General features: G+C 39.6%; 1 protein-coding gene across 1 annotated transcript in view; it reads left to right on the top strand.

Annotated features, from left to right (window-relative positions):
• The window catches only part of SH3TC2 (SH3 domain and tetratricopeptide repeats 2), an 819499-nt gene that overhangs the window by 596187 nt on the left and 202064 nt on the right, over positions 1 to 21248 (top strand). The window contains exon 8 of the mRNA XM_044069012.1: positions 5983 to 6059. Within this exon, the coding sequence (XP_043924947.1) occupies positions 5983 to 6059 (77 nt within the window). The remainder of the gene's footprint in view (positions 1 to 5982; positions 6060 to 21248) is intronic.

Here is a 21248-nt window from a genome sequence, read left to right as displayed (position 1 = left end):
ATTTGAGGACATAGCATGGGCATTCTGTGGTTGTGTGTACAGTACTGAAGTATGTGTAAGCCTGGTAATTGTTGACAGTGTGTGTAGAGTGCATATGTACCTTGGCCTGTGTAGAGACTGTGGTAGATGTCATTGTTCTTGGTCTTGTTCTATCTGATGTTACATGATGCTCCACTGCATGTCACCATATCAGTTTATATGTTTGTAGGGGCGGACACACACATGTCCCAAACAACAGACAGCCATCAGACCACACTGTGTAGCAGCCCAGTATATGTAGGGTTGTTGTGTGAGTGGCCCATATGAGGATGGTGTACATCAGATAGTCCATATACTGTAATAGTACGCTAGCTTACCATATGTGGCTGTGGCTGTGTTCACATTGGTTGTGGTTATGCACTTTCACACAAGTGTCTGTTACTCTGTGATGTGACATGCCTGTAGAGCCTGCTATCTATGCAGGTACATGTGTTTTCTCACATAGGAGATGTAGCTCAGTGTTGGGTCAGTCTGCCTGTAGCCTGTACTGTGCTTTGTTACATGCCTAGCAGCTTACTGTACTTATCCAGTGAGATGTCATGTCCAGATACTTGCCAGATGTACTGCTGCCTGGCCACCATAACAGTCATGTATGTCAGACAAAGCAGTGGGATGTTGTTCAGATATATGTCACTAACTAGTGAATAGTATGTGGCCATGGCACCTCTGTACCAGCGGTTATGTGTCAGGACAGACAGGGGTGTATGAATGCATAACCTATGGGGGCAAATGTATACCAGTATGTACATGTTATACCCATCTACATGGCTGTTAACATCCACATTGACAGGCCTGGACCACATGTCTTGCATGAAGGGGTTCTGTGTATACCCCTGGACTGACCCAATTGTGTCAGACTGTCCACATATATTGGCCATATCTCAGCTGTAGTCCACAGGGGCGGTACTGTGCTAGCAGTGGTACTGTACTATGCTGACCTTAGGATGTCTGTAAGTAGCCAATGGTGCACATGTTAACAGCAGATGTGGCCTCCCACACACACCATTTCTGTGAAGACAATCCCTATTACAGTAGCAATAGTCTACAAATATACCTGCACTACATACATGACATCCCCTTGCACTGACAGGTTGGGACTATTGGGGCTGAGATAGGGCTCCACTCCATGTGCAGGACATATGGTGAACATATATGTATAAATAAGTATACATATATCTATATGGGTCTACTTTACATGGTCGACATTTCAGAAAGTCGACTTACATATGGCCGAGACCATATGATCGACTTTTAGAATGCCAACCATGTAAAGTACACATAAACACACAACAAACACTTACCTTAAACTTTTAGCAGGGGGGGCTCTGCCCCACTGCACCCCCCACACCCCCTGTAACTTAAATATACCAATTCCGAAATCACACTACAGTGTGGAAGTGGGAAATTTTCCCATTCCGCACTGTGCGGAGATAGCGGTTCCCCATGGTCGGCTTTTCAAAAGTCGATCATATGGTCTCAGCCATATGAATGTCAACTTTATGAAAAGTCGACCATGTGAAGGGGACCCATCTATATACATAGCATGATTACTGTATGACAACAGTTTTACACATATGTGCCTGTATTCCAGTCTCTGTCCTCCAGCTACATACCAGGCTTTGCACATATGACATGCTGTCAGGGGTTGTTATGTAATGGGCTGTGTGTATTTCATGCTGTCATTCCTGCCATCACTCCACTGCTTCGTGTCCCCCACACATCCTGGGGGTTGGGGCCATATATGTGTGGGTTTCACCTACACAATACATGTGTGCCCTAATGCATTCCAGTGGCCAGTGTATGTAACAGTGTTATGGCCCAGTGTTAGTGATTGTAGGGGGGTGCACCATGACTAACCTAGACTGTTACAACATGTGTGGGTACATGAGATAAGCTGCCTTAAGGTATTTGGATGTACTTTACCATTCAATCCACCTTGGGTAAATGCAGGCGTACTGCCTCCTGCCATACAGGATGTTCTGTTTGTCAGTGTGACTGTGATGGTGTCAGGTATGCCTTATGTCACAGATACATCCCATGGTGTCAACTGGTGTCTGTGCCCCCTAGGGATTGTGTACAGAGTGTAGATAGAGGCTGCTGACCTATACATCTGCATTACGTACTGTTGATTGTCTGGTATGCTGTGGCCCAGTCTGTCATTACTAATGTACTACATGAAGGCCTCAGCCTGGACAGCAACATATGTCAATCTTTCCAGACTACTGTCATAGTATAACTGTTTCACAGTTGCATTACGCTGTTCATATGGATGTCAGTATCTAAACAGCAAAATGACATGGCATCTACAACTGTCATAGTTCACAAATAAAGCTTTCACATTCATTTATGCACACCTATGTGTGATGTTATACTCTTTAATATCTCTGTGGGTATATGTTGCAGGCTATGAATGTCATTCATATGGGTGGCTCATACAGTTTCCATTTGGTAAGGTGGTGATTGTAGGAATACTGGCTGCTCCATATTGTGTGCATGTACTACATATGTATATTACTGTACAAATCTCTGTGTGTGTATGTGTAGTTACATATCTATATATATATATATATATATATATATATATCTACATATATACACCTGTATCTGCATATATGTGTCTGTGTATGTGTATCATAGGGATGGCCATGTCATGTCTGGTCCTGGTTATGGGATCTGCACCACTTGGTACTGTATTACAGGGAGGTCGTGCTTGGCTGGGGGGAGGGGTATACCTATTCGTACCAGACGTATATTGTGTGGGGCCTCTCAACCCCATTAATGTTGCATGAGGACATATATGTTTTGTTACCTCCCCATTATCTACAGATGTATGTCCATATATACCTATATGTGTATGTATATATGTATATATATATATATATATATATATATATATATCTGTTGACATATATATATATATATATATATATATATATATATATATATATATATATATATATATAAAACCTGCCATTTATATTTAGATATGTAGATGTGGACATTTTTATCTATAGATGTAGGCATTTACATGTTTATATGTTCATACATATTGATATTGTTTTATACATATATATCTCTCTCTGTAGATATATATATATATATATATATATATATATATATATCAATATGTTGTAGCCGTTTAGACATTAATATATTTACTCACACACATATATCTACATGTTGGAATACATTCTCTGTACTGTTGAATGACTGGGCTGGATGATATGTGAATACATCAAGGATATGTATATCTGAGATGGCTTAGTAGTAAATCACTTTGGCTTTGGTGCCTAGGGTCCTGGGTTTGTTGCTAGCAGAAGCTGCTTATTGTTTTGCTAGGCAGAACAAGCGCCGTTGGATACAGTGTGATTAAGGTACTTTTGAGCAGGTGTAAGCAGGTTTGCACGGAGGTAAGCACTGCCTACACATGTTAAGCAATTTAGAAGCTTACTGGGTGTAGGACACTGTAACTGGAAATTAGCAGTGCTTACCTCCATGTAAACCCAAGCACATGGCCTTAAACTAGCTTACTGGTGCTGACATATGCTTACTACTGCTTCTTGCTGCTTAACCTAACTATTGCTTTATGCATAATGATACTGACACCTCACATGTGCATTTCCTGCAGTACTCCAGGCCATATATGTATATATCTATCTATATATATATATATATATATATATATATATATATATATTTATATATATATATATATATATATATATATATATATATATATATATATATATATATATATATATATATATATATATATATATATATATATATTCCAATTTATATATATACATATATATATATATATATATATATATATATATATATATATATATATATATATATACATACATATATATATATATATATATATATATATGCTCTTTCGTGGCAGCAGTACTCCAGTTCAGATACATATACATATATATATATATATATATATATATATATATATATATATATATGTATATGTATATGTATATATATTTATTCCTTGGGTTATGCAACATACATATTACTCATAACGTGCTTTGCCAGGGGAAATGGTATGTCTCAGTTACCTTCCTGTCCCCCCCCCTCCTTTCTCGCGTTCATCCATGGGGCGGTCCCATTAGAATGGGTCCATTCAACCCTGGCATGCCTCGGCCCATAATGTCTTACCCATCATTCCCTCCACCCCCTCCCTCCTCCACATCAATTATCCTTCCTACAGGTTCCATCCGAATCTCACCACACCACTACACATTGCCCACTCTCCACTTCTCGGGACCCATCATGTAGGTTGTCTCAACCCATGGATCTTCAGGGTTCCCACACATTAAGTCCGCGAACATACGTATCCTTCTTTGCTTACCTGTGAGGCATGGTATGTTACCCCGAGGACTCTTTTTAGTAGAATGTTTGGGGTCGTCCCGCTAGGGATGAACATGTGTTTGTTTAAGATTAGACTTTGCAGGTTGACACTGTTTCTCCCACTGGTAGTATCCTGCCAATAGTCTTGTAGCACTGCTGTGTAACGGTTAGCGGTGCTTAATATTCAGTTTGCATATTTGCCTTCTGGCATTGATGTCTTCTTCATTACATGTTATATATGTGTCTTGTATCCTTGATTCATGTGTACATACGCTGTATGTGGTCCTGGGAACTTCAACACTTTAGTGCAGTAACACCTCACATCTAGCCTTACTGCAGTACTCCAATTCACATATTATTGTTCTGTGGCAGGTTATACAACATCACACTGTACATAGGTTCATTTCACATGTTCAGTTTGATTTTCCTATGGTGAGGATTTGTTTGTTGACACCTCACTCTTATGCATTGCTATAATGGCTTAGTGGTTAACTACAGTGACTGTAGTGTAGAGGGTCCTGGGTTCGAGCCTTGCAGAGGCTATTTTGTTGCTGGGCAGTACACACGTTTTTGAGAACAGAGTGATTAAGGCACTTTAATGCAGTTGTAAGTGAGTTTGCATGGGTTTGCGCAGAGGTAAGCACTGCTAATCTCTGGTTACAGTTTCTTACACTCAGTTAGCTTCTACATTGCTTAATCTGTGTGGGCAACTTACCCTGTGCAAACACACTTAAACACGCTTACTAGTGCTTATATATGCTTATTACTGCTTATTTGTGCTTAAACCTGCTTACTAGTGCCTTATTCATTATGATGACACATCACATGTGCATTTAATGCAGTACTCCAGGTCACATTTAAATTTTATTATGTAGGTTATACAGCGAAAAAATATGTTCATATACAGATTTCACATGGAAAATGAAATATGCTGCAGTGGGACTTGAACTGGGAATGCCTGTTCGTTAAGAGGATGCTCTAGCCACTACAGTATTGCTGTGCTGCTACATTTGCATATATATTCCTTGTTATCCTCTTCAGCCTTTTCGGTTGCTTTACCCGTAGCTAAGCGATGGGCAAACCTGCGCACTTACGATTAGCTGTACTCGGAGTTTTAAAAAAAATTACTACTAGGGTTTCTTCATTTTATTTAAGTGTACTCTTGCTGTTGAACACATGGGGACTGCTGGTGGGGATATGCGGACCCTTATGAGCGGTCTTACTCTTTATTTACACATTTTTCTGTTCTACTTTGCAGGGGCGTGTTTATTCTGAGAGCTCTGCACTCGTCCACGATCCATGTAGCATTAGGTGTTCAGGCAGCGCGCCTTCATTAATATGCATGGCACTCTGCCGTCCTTCTCTTAAACTGCCGCTTCCGTGAAGGACTAGATTAGTCCTGCATGGAAGATTAGTAAATCTGGGGGAAAGTTTAGCTGTTATCAGATTATGAGGAATTACATACTAAAATGTATATGTTTATAAGGTTTGAGTAATTGAAAATTGTCCTTATTGTTTGTTAATACTGTTTAGAATATTATATATGTCAGACACTAATTATATGCCTTTTAACAGATGGTTCTTGAAGAATTACCCAGGAAATGGTAGCATTTCTGCTGTTGAAGTCTGTGATCATGTCAAGCATCCTATTGGTAAGTCACCTTCTCTTACCTATCAGTTACTCTTTCAAGTTTGACTGCTTATGGCGATGACAGAATGCTTGGAGCCTACATCCAGACAACAGCATGCTGGTTATATTATTAATGGGTCAGTTCCGTTATTAATGTGTGGATAAACTTAAATGACTAAAGATAGCGGAAAAGTAAGAAAGAATGAAACAATTGCTTAGCGTCACCGGTACAGTAAATTTCATTCTCTGCTATGGATAATGCCCATAGTTTCCTGATATTTAATAATTCACAGTAACTGCTGCAATGTTTCAGATTAGACACACACTGGTTCATTTTTGTAATATGTACAGAAATGAGGGTGATACAGCATATACTGATACAAACAAGTCTAGCAGCATTTAATCCAGATTTATCCAGAACCATGCATCCCCTGCCTAATACCTTTTATGCCCTTAATGCCTAGTGTGGCAGAGACATTTCTACTGTTTGTACTACAGCCAGTCATCAAATAAAATGTACCAATTCATTGGGTTGGGTAGGAAGTTTTGTGCTGCAGTAGCTGTCAATGGAAAGATACACTAATTCTTACTTCTAGAATTTTGGCCAAGTACAAATTGGCCTGAGATTTCAGTTATCCTTTATTTAATCAGTACTAAATGACAACAGAATGAGTTCTAGAAAGGATATTTGATGCTAACCATAAAAATTACATATCAGTTGTGAATCAAAATGAGATAGATTGTCTATAAAATATTCTATGCATTTTTTCGGCTACAGATTACATCTTCCTTCCTTTTTTTTCATTACAATCTTTCACATCATTATGCCTCAGCCTTGAGGACCTATTTTTGCTGTTAGATTGTTTACATACTCCTTCCGATCTGTCAGGATTTATTACTATGTATCACTGTAATAATGCATTTTTATTGGGGTGAGATGTCTGCTTCCTTTCTGCATTGGTGGTATCAGGGATTTGTTACAATGTATCAGTATAACAATACAGTTTTATTGGGGTGAGATGTCTGCTACCTTTCTGTGTTGTGGTATCAGGTATTTGTTTGTACTCATAGTCTGTAGTGGGATTGCAGTATGTAATTATTTATTTATTTATTTATTTACTGACAATTGCTTACCAGGAAAGTCTAACTGGGGTAGCACCCCATTTTCAGCAGAGACCCAGGGAGAAAAGCTCCACTGTATTACAACACATTTTAAGAACAATAATTTTACAATCTTGAATAATAATGCAAAAAAAAATCTACAGTTTAAATAACTACACCAAGTCTGACAGAATATGAAAGCATTGGCTAAGAATAGATACAACTTATATGATGATTTAATATTTAGAGAAAGTTTACCCACTTTATAGAGAAATGAAAGGTTAGGTTAGTTCATAGATTCATAGGTATTTACTAGGCTAACGACCACAAGAGCCTTTTTAAACCTAGCCATGCATCCCAAACCTCTGACAAGTTCTGATACCCTTGATAAGTGTAAGCAGGAGTTTGAGAGATTAAACATTTACAAGCAGGGTCCTGGAGATGAACCATTTACAGCTTACCTGTGTGCATTAGAGACATGGGTGCCAAACCATTGATGAATTTCCTGTTCCCCATCCATTTGTCTAAGTTGCACTTGAATTGGGTTAGGGAGGAACTCTGCTTCACATGGATGGTGTTAAAGGAAAAATATACTTTAAAAATGATCAATACACGGTGGGTTCAGGTTAAGGCACTTTAATCTTGCAGCAAGGAGACAAAAACTTGCTAATACAGAGTTTGTCTGATTAGAATCAGGAAATGCAAGCATTTTTATACATTTTCTAATAAGACATTGCCTACCAAGCTGACGTAGTGAATCACAAGTTTTGTCATCATCATTTCGTAGTGATTGTTTTTACAATATTCTGCTTGTACTATCAATTTTTGTGAGAAACTTCCTAAGAAAAACAACGTGGCCTTGGCTACCACCGGTTAGATATATGCAATGTTACTATTCAAGGTACTATGGCTAATTCGAGCACAAAGCAAGTATAGATTTCTCTAACAGTCCTTTGTCTATGTTATCTCTAACTTCTGCAGCTGTACATGTTCTCATACTTCGAACAGAGCTGATTGTTTAAAATCATTACATTACAGAATATAGCATTGTTCATTCATTTCTTCCTGACCTAGCAGATAATCACCTGCTTCTCAAGTACATTTCCAAAAGGCATAAACATGAATATTGCTGTGCTAGCAATTACTAAGTCAGAGGGCATCTTGCAATTTTCAGAAAGCACACTGCAATTTCAAAAAGCATCTTTTAGTCTCATATGAAACTCAACTGTATATAAAATAGTGCATATAAAATAGAATGAAAAACGTGTTAACTTATTTAGTTTCTAATCAGCATTAAGCACACACATTAATACATATTTTTCTGACAGATGGGAAGCCTATTCAATAGACGGGGTAGTCCCCGGGATACACACTTGTCTTTCCAGCAGGTCCTATTTATATCACAGGCAAGGTTTACGTCTTTAGAATGGATAATTCTGGTGCTCTTTGTTTTGTGGATATGCAGGAGGTCCATCAGAATGGGGTCTGACAATGCCCTGTATGCCAGGCATAGATCTCCCCTCCAAAGCCTGTAGGAGACAGAATACAGGGATAGGGCTTTGAGGTGGTCAGCAGAGGACATTTTACTTATGCCCCATATTCTTTTATTGAGGAACCTCTGTGGATGTTGAAATTGTTGGAAATGCCTGGTTAGGTACACATCATAGGGGGGCATTGTACTCAATGATAGGTCTGATGAATGCGAAATACAGTGGAACAATGACTTTCTTGGACTTAGATGCCATACCTTTGTTTATAAGTTGTGCAACATAGAATGATTTCCTAACTACTATAGATACTTGATGGTCAAAGGCTAGATTACTATCTATGTGTATCCCTAATTCCCTGACTACTGGGTCAACTCTAAGGGATGTATTGTCAATATGATAGTTACCAGGGGTGGATGCCTTCCCAAAGGATACTGTTATGCATTTCTTGGCATTTAGTTTTAGTCCATGGTTCTGACACCAGTTGTTTGTCTGTGTCAAACTCTCCTGAAGAACATTTGTGTCAGAGTTTTATTCAATGAGGGATCCTAATTTGCAATCATCTGCAAATTTAGTCAGCCAGAGACCACTGACATTGGTCGTGACTTCGCAGAAGTAAATACCAAAAAGGAGCAGTCCAAGGACTGTTCCCTAAGGGACTCTACTTGTGACTGACCTTTTTGTAGAGGTTGGCTCCCCATTTCTAACTTCATGGGTCCTGTCTGTGAGCCAGTTGGCTATTAACCAGGTGACATACGAGTTTGTACCTAACCTCTTGAGTTTGTCAACGATGCTTGAGTGGGGTATTGTGTCAAATGCCTTGACCAGGTCAAGGTAGGCAGTGTGAATCATTTTTCCCACATCCATTGCTTTGGTTACCTTCTCAAAGAAGTCCAGCAGGTTGAGTAGAGATGATCTGTCCTTGACGTAACCAAACTAGGTTGGGTCCAGTGTCTGGAGATTTACTATATCTCTATAGTGAAACTTATGGGTCTGTAGATTCCAGGGTCTGTAGATGGCCTACCTTTGTGCAGAGTGATGACTGTTTCTGTTCTCCATTTATAAGGTATGCAGCCTAATTAGAGGCTACAGTTAAATAGTAATTCCAGAGGCCTTGAGAGGTCATAATTCATTCTATTTAGAAGGCATCCTGGGATATTGTCTGGGCCCATTGATGCAGTGTTCCTGAATATTGCAGATTTAGGTGGGGTCTAGGTTTTATTTTTACTTCAAAGGAGACCATTTTGTGGTCTGGCCTTACCAGGAAAGACATTACAGTAGGTGGTATACAGCACTCTCCCATATTAGTGAGCACCATATCTAGTATGGTTGCACCCCTGGTTGATGTATTGAATATCTGGTCCAGGGAGTTTGTTTACAAAATCCAGGAATCTCTGTGCCTGCATGTTTGGTGTTGTATAGGATTCCCAATTAATAGTTGGGTAATTAAAGCCACCCATGAATATGGTATTGGGTTGGATGGTTAGTGTTTCTAATAAGTTTAAATACATTGTATGGGTTTCCTGACTCATACAGGCGGACCTATAGCTTGCAAGGAAGTGCTATTGGATTTTGCCTATGGTGATTTGAACATGGAGCAGCTCAAGTGCATTGTCCTGTTTGAGCAGCCTTGAAGTATACTTATTTTTTTTATGTAAATAGGGACACCTCCAATGTTAGTCCCTGCTTGTGATGTAGCTGATGTAAATGTGTGGAAGGCATTATAACCCTGCACTGTTAGTGTGTTGTCCACGGCTTTCAACCACGTCTCAGTGACCGCACAGACATCAACATTCTCTAGGGTTAAGAGAGCTTCTAGGGAGGGGAGTTTTTTGTTTCGACTCCTACCACTGAGCAGTAATACCTTTAGATTTTCTTGGTTGTGATTTGCTATGTCAGAAGTACATTCAGTTTGGCATTGCCTAAAAAAGGCACTCTAGGAGAAGATAATGTTTTAGCTCATATTTGAAAGCCTAGAGGGGAGAGGTGCTGACCATTCCTGGCAAAGCAGTGTAGTCTGTTAACCATCTACTTCCATGCTGACAAATATTGCACTCCCTTAGAATGACACCAGAAAATAAGCCAATTATTAAAGTCAATCATCTTTTGTTCATACTGTGGCATCATCCTTGGAGAAGATAACATTTTGCTCAATGCTAGGGTCATACCAGCCTGAGACATATATTCCAAGAACTCCATGGTGTCTCTCTTCATATAGTCTAGGGAGGTACATCTCAAATAATTTATTCCCACATGGACTATGACTGAATCATATTGGTACGTGTGCATCATGTGGCAGATACTAGTCCCTGATAAGCTACTGACCGTGACTTTCTCCTTACTCAGCCTGGTGAGAGAGACAAAAGTGTGTCTCACAATGGTGTCTCCAATGACTAGAATGTTGGATTGTGTGGTGGCTTACCTTATGGTCTTAGAAGTAGAGGGTCCATGAGATGTAGCTCTATGTGTTGAAATAGTGCATTTGGGGCTGCTGATGGTATTTTTTATATGTACTTCATCTAGGAAATGTTTGTGGTTTAGAAAGGTTACATTTAAGTGCCTCAACTTATGTGGGTGGATATGTCTGCTTTGAATTGTGTGTGATGGGTGCAGCGTGTGTACTATTGGCAAGCTTATTGACATTAGGAATACTTTTATGTGAGAGCTTTGCTTTCAGTGACATTGTATAAATATATCTCTCACATACCATATCAGTTTGTTTGAGAATGAACTAGTTGTCAGTAAACCTGATGCAATTACTAAATTACTTCAGGATGCACATATCCACCAAGATGATAACAGCGACAGTGGGAAAGTTCATATCCATGGCAACAGACCCATTTTTGTTGATTTGACAGTTGGAGTGAGAGTATCAATCAATGTCAGGAGTATCCGGTTTGTAACTATGGGGACAGTGCTTGTCACTGCAATCTAGTTGTCCTGTGTGCAACTTGGTATTGGAGAAATGTCTTTTACAGGAAAGATGTCACTCACAGTGTTTGACTCTGTACAGAGCACTGCTGCACACTTGAGGGGAAACTAATACATAGATCCTGAAAATTTATGGATGAATAATTTGGCAGATAATCTGAATTTAGAAACAAATTAAACAGTACTTTCTGAAAACAAAGAATTATCTTACCAAGAATGATGAAAAGAGGGGAGTCACATGAATGGCTACTGCCTGGCTACTACTAGTGCTGGTCTCACCACAGCTTCACTCTGCTGGGGTACAATGCACCTTTGCTTCTTCTCTCACCAGAAGCCAAACATTAGCACCAATCCCAAGATAAGAAGTAGGCCACAGCCTGTTTGGTGATCCACAGTCTTGTCCCAGATGATGTAAGGGTCTGTAGGTTTGTTGTAGCCTTTTCCTGGTTGATGCCTAGCATTGCAACCAGACCAACTAGGAACCTTAAGCACAGACACTCACTGTCTAGCCAGAAACAGTCAATAATCGATGCACTCTGCTCCTTCTCTCACCAGGAACAGAATATGAGGACAGATTCCAAACTGTCACCTATAAAGCAGTTATTAGGCTTTCTGGTGATCAGCAGTCTCCTGGAAATAATGTCCCTGCACTCCTCTCTTAAAAGGAGAAAACAGAAGCACTAACTCCAAGATGACTACTGAGAAGCAGAATGTGGGCTCTACAATAACTGGTGGTATTGCAATAGTTGTATAAAGGTAAGATGAAAAAAATGGGTTAATATCCTAAACACTGCAGTGTGCACTAAGCAGTTAGATATGAAAAAGGGGGTAACTTAAGCTTTAGCTATCTAAGTGGACAGTCACTAATTTTAAAAGAGCAAGCTAGATTGAAAGGGGGTGGGCACTTTCGTATCCTGGTTCTGTGGAATACAGTGGGATGACCAATAAATTTAAATAGTTGAAGGGGAGAGGCTTCACAAAATTATAATTTTTTTCTTACTCACACCAGCCAGTGAAAGGGAAGAAGGAAGGAGATGCATGGTTAAATTAACATAAGGTGCAGGCAACTAGAAAGGCAGTTGTGTTTAAGAACACAACAACAACAGGGTGGGATGGTGAGAAAAAATTCTGTCTGACTCACAAGAGACACCGCTGTGGTCTCTTTCCAAGTTTTAATATGGAATTAAAAGCAGAATACAAGTAAAACAGTGTAAAGAAAACAAATAGCAGTATACAAACTAGAAAAGGCAAAAAAGTAATACAAAATACAATAAATCAAAAGCAAATTAACCTTTCCCTCACAGCAAGCTGTGACAGAGTCTGGTGAGCTTTTCTAGTAAAGTATAACACAAATGAGAATTTTAATATGAAGTGAGAGAAAAGCATTCTTATGGTATATTTAGAGAGAAAGCCAAGGAAGAGAAAATGATAGAAATTAGGAAGTAAGTGGAGAAGGGAGAGTAAGGATGTGGAAGGCATGATTAGGTACTTGTTCAGATTTAGAGATATAGTCTGTCCTGGTGTTGAGCAAGAATAGAGACTGATTTTTGGTTGGGAAGTCTCTCGAATATTTTTGAAGGGTGGGAGGGAGGGTATTGACCTGATGGATACAGGTAAGGACTTTCACGTCTTAGCAACACAGTATGATTATAGACAATGTCCAGCAGATTTGATAGGTTTGTGGACAAACAGCAGGTTTTGGTCAGTCAATCATAATGACCAACTAGGAATAGAGTTTTGTAGAATGTTATTTATTGTCAGACAAGCACATGGATGATGGATAATTTTATATGTGATAAGAAGCTGTGTATATGTTAGTTTAAAGGATAGTGCTAACCTAGTCGGGCTTTTTAGTGCTATAAAGTGGTGAGTTCTAAAAGATATATTTGCTGAAATTTATCAACTTTGTTATAGCCTTGTTCAAGTTTTAATTTTTGTGATGTCTGGAGATTTGTAAGGAAGGCAGCACCATGAAGAAGTGTGTGGAAGCGATAAGTAGTGCAAGTGTCATTTTAGTTACATTGGTGAGAACATTTTGGCTCTGTAAAGTATTCCTAGTTTTTGACATTTTTTTCTTATGCAATTTTGTATATGCAGATCAAATTTAAGATTATCTTCCACTATCATCTCTAATAATTTGCTATGAGAAGTGACTTCAATGTTAGTATAATCAAGAGAGGACTTTATACGTTCATAGGTTCATAGTTAGGTACTAGGCTATCTGCTCGAGGGCATTTATAAGTCTAGCCAGAGTGTGTCGGCTTTTGCTGCCCCATTGATTAATTAACTGAGCCTCTGTCAAGAAGAGCCAATGAAGTGATCCCAGGGGTGTATTTTCTGTTACCCATCCACTCATCAAGGTTTCTCTTGAAGAGTGTTAGTGAGGGGCTCTGCCTAATGTAGTTTGGAATTTTGTTCCAAAGCATGGGGAATCTTTGTGACAGGAATCTATCCCTCCAGCATGTTCTATTTATTGTTGTGGCGAGGTTTAGCTCACTAGAGCGAGTGGCTCACAGTGACTTGGATTTTTTAGGTGGAGCATGTCCATCAATTCTGAGATGGACATGGCTTTGTAAGTCAGGCAGAGATCACCTCTGAGTAAGCGATATGCCACTGAGTACAGCTGGAGTTTTTTCAGTCGGGCTGCATAGGCCATATGTTTGAGACCAGTAATCCTCTTGGTGAGGTACTTTTGTGGTCTTTCCAGCTGTTGGAAGTGTCTTGTGAGGTGCATCCCAAACGGGGCATTGTACTCTATGGTGGGTCTGATGAGTGACGAGTAGAGGGGCATTATAACCTCTTTATTTCTAGATGTAAACCCTTTAGTAATTAGATGGGCTAAATAGAAGGATTTCCTAACTACTTTGGCAATATGATTGTCAAAGGAGAGATTACTATCTACCTGGGTCCCCAGATCTCTTATTACCTCTTCTGTATTAAGGGGGCTGCCACCTATGTGGTAATTCATGGGTGTTTTGTTTTTCCCAAATGGGATGACTATGCATTTTTTGGCATTTAGCTTGAGACCATGACTTTGACACCAGGTGTCCGTCTCAGTAAGGCCCTTTTGGAGGATGTCCATGTCAGCCGGAGAGTCAATTATGGCTCCCGGTTTGCAGTCATCGGCGAACTTGGTTAGCCATAGTCCTCCTGTGTTTGCCTGTACTTCTGAGAAGTATATGCCAAACAGTAGGGGTCCCAGGACCGAGCCTTGTGGGACACCACTTGTGACTGGTTTAGTGTCGGACCTGGAGCCCGTTATTCTTACCGTGTGAGTTCTGTCTGTAAGCCAGTTGGCAACTCATCTCATGATGTAGGGGTTTATGTTCAGGCTGGTGAGTTTTTCTATAATTCCCAAGTGGGGAATGGCATCAAAAGCCTTGGCGAGGTCAAGGTAGGCTGTGTGAACTACCTTCCCCTCATCTATGGCCTTGGTGACTGTCTCAAAGACGTCAACCAGGTTTAGTAGGCATGATCTGCCCTTAACAAAGTCAAACTGGGTCAGGTCAAGTGTTTGGAGGTTCCCAATGTCTTTGTTAATGAGTTCCATGATGATGAGCTCCATAGCCTTGCAGACCAGGCTAGTCAGGCTTATGGGGCGATAGTTACCAGGGTCAGTTGTGGCCCCTCCTTTGTGGAGCAGAATAACCATTGCTGTGCACCATTCTATGGGCACATAGCCTGTGAAGAGGCTGAGGTTGAACAGTGTGTTTAGGTGGGGGGTTAGTTTGTTTTGTAGTTCATGCAAGACGCAGCCTGAGACACCATCTGGCCCCATTGATGCTGTGCTTTTGGCTTTTGAAAGGGCTGTTTTCACCTGTGCGTCTGTGACTTCTGGGACACTACACTTTTCCGGTATTGTTGTGGGCCCTTTTGGGGGTGAGAGGGGGGGTGAAGTTTGCACTGAATCCATCTGCCAGGATGTTGGCAATATCAGTGGGTTCAGTATATTTTGTGCTATTTTGCACTAACTCAGAGCATATCTGCGAGTTGCCACTTAGATTCATGACATAGCTAAAGAAGGCTTTGTGGTTATCTTTCGAATCCTTGGCTATTTTTCTTTTGAAGTTAGCCTTGGAGGATTTTATGAGGGACCTTAGTTTCTTACTGATACTGATCAGGGATGTCTTTCCTTCTTGGGATTTGCTTTTTTTCTGAACTAGTTTCTTCCTTCTATTGTATAGCCTGTTTATGGCAGGGGTCCACCAGACTGGTTTCCTTCTCTTAGGGGAGTGAGTCTTGGTTATGCTAGGGATGGCATGATCCATGCATCCTTGTAGGTGCTCATAGAGTGCATCTTGGACACTGTTATCCTTTAGCGTGTCTTTAAATTTTGTTTTTTTCATGAGAGAAGGATTTAGGGAAAAAGGTAGTAGTTTAATTCTTTTTTTTTGGTTAAGCATGAGTTGTGAGTTACAAAGCTATGTTTCAGTATCAGTTAAAGCATGCTGAGTAATTTTTTTGAGGTGTGCCTTGTTGTCTGATGTGCAAATGAGTGTGGAGTCATCTGTGTACTGTATTAGGAAGGCCTGTTGTGTGGCTGTGTAGAGGGTGTTGGTGAGAATATTATAGAGGAGGGGACAATTGTTTAGAGGCCTGTGGTACACCGGTGGTGACTGGGAGTTATAAAAAGAGGGTTAAGTGCCACTTTACTGACTGATAACTTACTAGATAGGTAGCATTTGGACCATAGAAGGGTTGGCTAAGAGAGACCTAAAGAGGAAATTTGAAGTACAAATGTGCTGTGACAAACTGTGTCAATGTCTTTAGATGGGTCTAGAAATAAGGAGAAGACTAGTTTGTTGTCATCTATAACTTTATTGACAGCATCTATGTAGGTTAGAAGTACAGTGTTAGTACTATTTGAAGGACAGAAGACATGCTGTTTGTGATATAGGAGTTCTTCCTGCAGTCGATAATTTAGCAATTGTTTTTAAATACATATGTCTAAGATTAGTAGTGTGTGTTGAAATTCTTCCTTTGTACAGAGGGATAATGTGTGACTTTTTCCAAACAGAGGGAATGTGCGATTCCTGGACAGAACTATTTATAAGGATTGAGACAGGGTAGGCACTGCTGTTGGCTGCTATTTTAAGGTACTCTCTTGGAAGGTCATCAGCCAAAGTAGAGCATGGTTTGAGTTTAATAGTAGTTTTATATAGGATGTTGGCACAGGATTGAAGGTGACGGTGAGCATCATTTATTCATTTATTAAAACATTACTGGTAAATTTCTGAATAGTTTAGTGCCTTGGTCTATAGAGGGATTTTAGTAGTGGCAGTATTGTGAATTCTACTTTAGGATTTGTTCTTCAGTACTTTTCATAGCTGTATATACCTGCTTAAAGTTGCATTCTAGTAGTCTGGTGCCTTAGTCTGTGCTGGGATTGTAGTAGTGGCAGCATTGTGAATTCTGCTCCAGGATTTGTGCTTTGGTACTTTTTCTAGCTGTATCTACCTGCCTAAAGTTGCATACCTTGCTACTGGATTTCCACTGTTGTTTGAGTCTGCCCCAGCCTCCACTGAGACATTAAGTTAAACATTTTTGAAATTCTAACTACTGAACTAGAGCTCTAGTTTTGATTTTTTTCCATCTCTCCCACCCTTTCTTGTAGTTTTAAAAGAGTGTGTCTTTGATTTCTGCTCCTTATGGTAATCTGACTTCCAAAGTCCTCCTTCCCCTCACTTATTTTTATTGAATGTTGTATAACCTATTTTCCCACTCACTGTTTTTCATATATCCTTAATGCTTAGTCCCCAGCCATCAAACCAGTATTGCTTTTGAATAAACTTCCCTTACTACAAATTGTATCCTGCTCATTTTCCCAGGTACCCCATCTGCTTCCTTTGCCACATGTCCCAGCATGCAAAAGTACCCAATTCTGCTAGGTACACTGGTACCAGGACTGGAAAAAATGGCAGAGTAGAATCCTCAAGACACAAGCATTCCTACAATGGGGTTATGCCAGGATCAGAGGGAGGATGGCCCCCCTCTGTTGTAAAAGGAAGTAGTAGTCCACAAAAAATAAATAAATAAATAAAAACTGATAGACCAATAAAGAGCCATAAAAATGATAGAGCAGACTACTGAGGATAAGAAAGAAATTAGATATTGTTACTGTTTTGCAAGAAGCCCTAGATTTCTGGATAGATATTTATTTTATTTTATTTATTTTATTTAAATTTGTTGACCGGGAGTGTCCGACTGGACGTGGGTCCATTTTCAGCGGAGGCCCGGGGAGAAAAGCTCCACAGTAAAATAAACAGACAGTAGTTACATTGGATTACATAGTGATTAACAATTTAACGTAGAAATTACTTACAACATATTTACAGATGAAGAACATAGTACATCAGTAGACAACTAGAATCTTTATCTGTGAAGTACATAACAGGCATTAACAAATGTAACAATGAGAAGTTCCTGCTGTATAATAAGTACTAGGCTTATGAGCATCTGAGCTTGCTATCATCAAGGTAGTTAGTGGAGGTGAAAGAAAGGTAGTAGTTGGATGGGGTGGATGATATTAGAGTGGGAGTTGCAAGGGCATAGCCAGCATGTTTTTAGGTGTGCTTTTAATAAAGTTTTGAAGTTGGTGCATGATGGCACGGAGGTAATTGTGGGTGGGAGTGAGTTCCATAATTTGGCTATGGCTAAGAGAATAGTGCTTCACCAGCAGAGTTATTGGCTTTAGTGATCTGCAAGTGATTTTTGTTGCTGGATATTAGTGGTCTGGTGGTGCGATAGGGTTGGAGTAGATTCTGGAGGGATGGGACATTTAGTGGATGGTTTACTAGTTTGTGGGTGAGTGAGAGTTGATACCACTGAAGGAGGTGAGGGAGTTCAAGCCAGCCCAGTTCAGCAAGTGAGAGACAGTGGTGACTACGGTAGGATGCCCCTGTGGCGAATTTTGCGATTTTGTTGTAGTAGGTCTCTAGCTTGTTTAGATCACATTGCCTTAGGTTGGTATATACTGGAGAGGCATAAAGTAGGGTGGAGATAAGGTGGGAATTTGCTATTGAAATCTTTGCTGCTTTGGTGAGAAATTGTTTATTTCTGTATAATGCTCCTAGTTTTTGTGGACTTTTTTATGGTCATGGATATGTGAATGTCAAATTTTAGTTTATTGTCTATTTCCACTCCTAGCAATTTGGTGTGTTCAGTTGGGTATATAGTGGTGTTGTCTTTTGCTGTGATGTTAAAGTGAGAGTTGTTTTGAGTATGTTTGGTGGGTTGGAAGATGAGTAGTTTAGTTTTGTTTGGGTTGAGTATTAATTGGGCATCGGATAACCGTGTTTCAACAGAGGAAAAGGCTTCCTGTGTGACTTTTTGTAGTTTGGGTAGGGACTGGGCTGAGCAGATGATGGTAGAGTCATCTGCGTATTGGATGAGTGTGCCATGTTTGGTGGCAGAGGCTAGATTATTGGTGTAAACAGAGAAAAGTAGGGGTCCAAGGATGGATCCTTGGGGAACCACTATGGAGACAGGTAGTTGGGGAGATATGTCATTCTGCCATACAACGGATTGTTGGCGGTCAGACAGGTAACTCTGAAACCAGTTGGTGACTGATTGTGAGAAGGATAGGTTATTGAGGACAGAGATAAGTTGTTTGTGTGGGACCATGTCAAATGCTTTAGATAGGTCTAGGAAAGTAGCAGAGGAGAGATAGCCATTGTTTTTATGCTGAAGGATAGTGTTTGTAAAGGAGAGTAAGGCAGTGGTGGTGCTATGGTTTGGTTGGAAACCATGCTGAGTACTGGAAAGGAGGTTGTTAGTAAGGAGGTAGTGTGAGACCTGAGAGTGTATGCATCTCTCTAGTATTTTGGAGAGTGGAGAGAGAATAGCTATGGGGCGGTAATTGGTTAGTTCTGCAGAGGGTCCGCCTTTGTGGAGGGGAATTATATGTGAGACTTTCCACAATGTGGGAACATAACTTTTTGACAGAGATCGGTTAATCAAGATTGATACTGGGTAGGCCAGAGCATCAGCTGCGATTTGTAGGTATTCACTTGGGAGGTTGTCTGCTGCTAATTTGGTGGGTTTAAGTTTAGTTAAGAGTTTTTTTATGTTGGAGGTAGGTACAGGAGAAAAAGAGAAGGCAGTGGGGAGATTACTAGTTGAAGGTGTGGGTTGGAGGGGAGGGGGGTTGTGTTGTTTAGCTAGTGATAGTATGATGGATATTAAAAAAAAAAGAGATAAATTACAAAAAAGAAAAAAAATACTTGCACAAGAAAAATTGTCAAAAGCTTCAGATGCAAATTTGTGTTCAGTAATATAACAGATTAATGAAAAACAATATACAGACCAAGAAACCTTAGGACATTTGGAAAAAGAAGCACCAGAGGAAGTGAAAATATAAACAGCAAAACCTAGAAATTTTTGAATGGTATAAAAAACAAACATGAACATGGGAAAATAAAGAGATCTAATATGGTTTGATATTTATGCAAAGGAGAAAGCAAAACTAATCAATACAAAAAAACAGCACCAGAGATATTTGAAGAGAAATACAGGCAACGGCATCCAGATATGGAAAATGTCATAAAACAAAACATAAGATCACAAAGAGGGAACGTAGAACCGAAGATTAGTAAAGTAGAGGCTAAACAAATAGAAGCTGAAGTTATGGAATACCTGCAAAGTGAAGGATTTAGTGCAGAATGTCCAACATAGGTTATGTCACAGCATGATAGAACAATGAGTCCCCTCAAAGTAAGGAGAAACAGGTGGGGCAGGAGACATGTCAAGAAGAAATATGGACACGGGACAGAAAAAGGTATTTAATATGGTACAGTATTTATTCAAAGGAGAAGGCAAAACTAATCAGTACAAAAAAGCAGCAGTAGCGATATTTGAAGAAACAACCAGGCAACGGCACCTGGATGTGATACATTTTACAATACAAAAAAATAAGAAAACAAAGGGGGAAAGAGGATTAGTAGGAAATGTTAAGGAAAATGAAACTGAATTTATGGATTCCATTACAAGTGAAGGATTTAGTGTAGGAAATCCAACTCTAGTAACGTCACAGCATGATGGAACAGTGAGTCCTCAAGTTAAGGAGAAACAGGTGGAATTGGGAAGCTTTTGATCAATTACCATGTGAAGATACTCTAGAGCCCTCAGTAGAAATCCAGTGTAAAAGTTCAGTTGGAGTTGCACAGCAAGGGAAGGAACATGAAACTTTGGCAACTCTGAAGCTGTCAATGCTGTGGAGTGATAGACCAGTGAGTTCCTATATGAAAGTGTAATAGATGACGTAGGATGCAGCTGAAGAAGATATGTTACAGGAAGATGTTCTGGAACTTTCTATAGATTGCCTACAGGAAAAAGAGTATAAAGAATGTGCCCTCAGTTTAATAGTAAAAGATCCAAGGGAAGAGTTGCTTGATTTAATACAGATGGATATACATATCAAAAGCGATGAAAGAATTAGCTTACAGAAAGTCAATAAGGACCCAAATGTTAAAGACTGATAAAACAAAGGAATACAGTAATCAACACTACTAATGGAAATTCATGTGATATAACAGAAGTAAATAGGATATATTACTGTACAGCAAAATAAATAACAGATAAGGTCTTACCACAAAAATACAGGGCAATATGGGAAAGGAAGGGAAGAAATCAAATACCATCATGGAAGTATTGAATAGAGAAAACTATAAAACAATTAAAATGTGTCATTGTTA

This window comes from Protopterus annectens, chromosome 4.part0 (assembly GCF_019279795.1).
Source record: "Protopterus annectens isolate FY-2018-M chromosome 4.part0, PAN1.0, whole genome shotgun sequence".
In the NCBI taxonomy this organism is placed as follows: domain Eukaryota; kingdom Metazoa; phylum Chordata; order Ceratodontiformes; family Protopteridae; genus Protopterus; species Protopterus annectens.
This window is presented reverse-complemented; position numbering and strand designations above follow the sequence as displayed.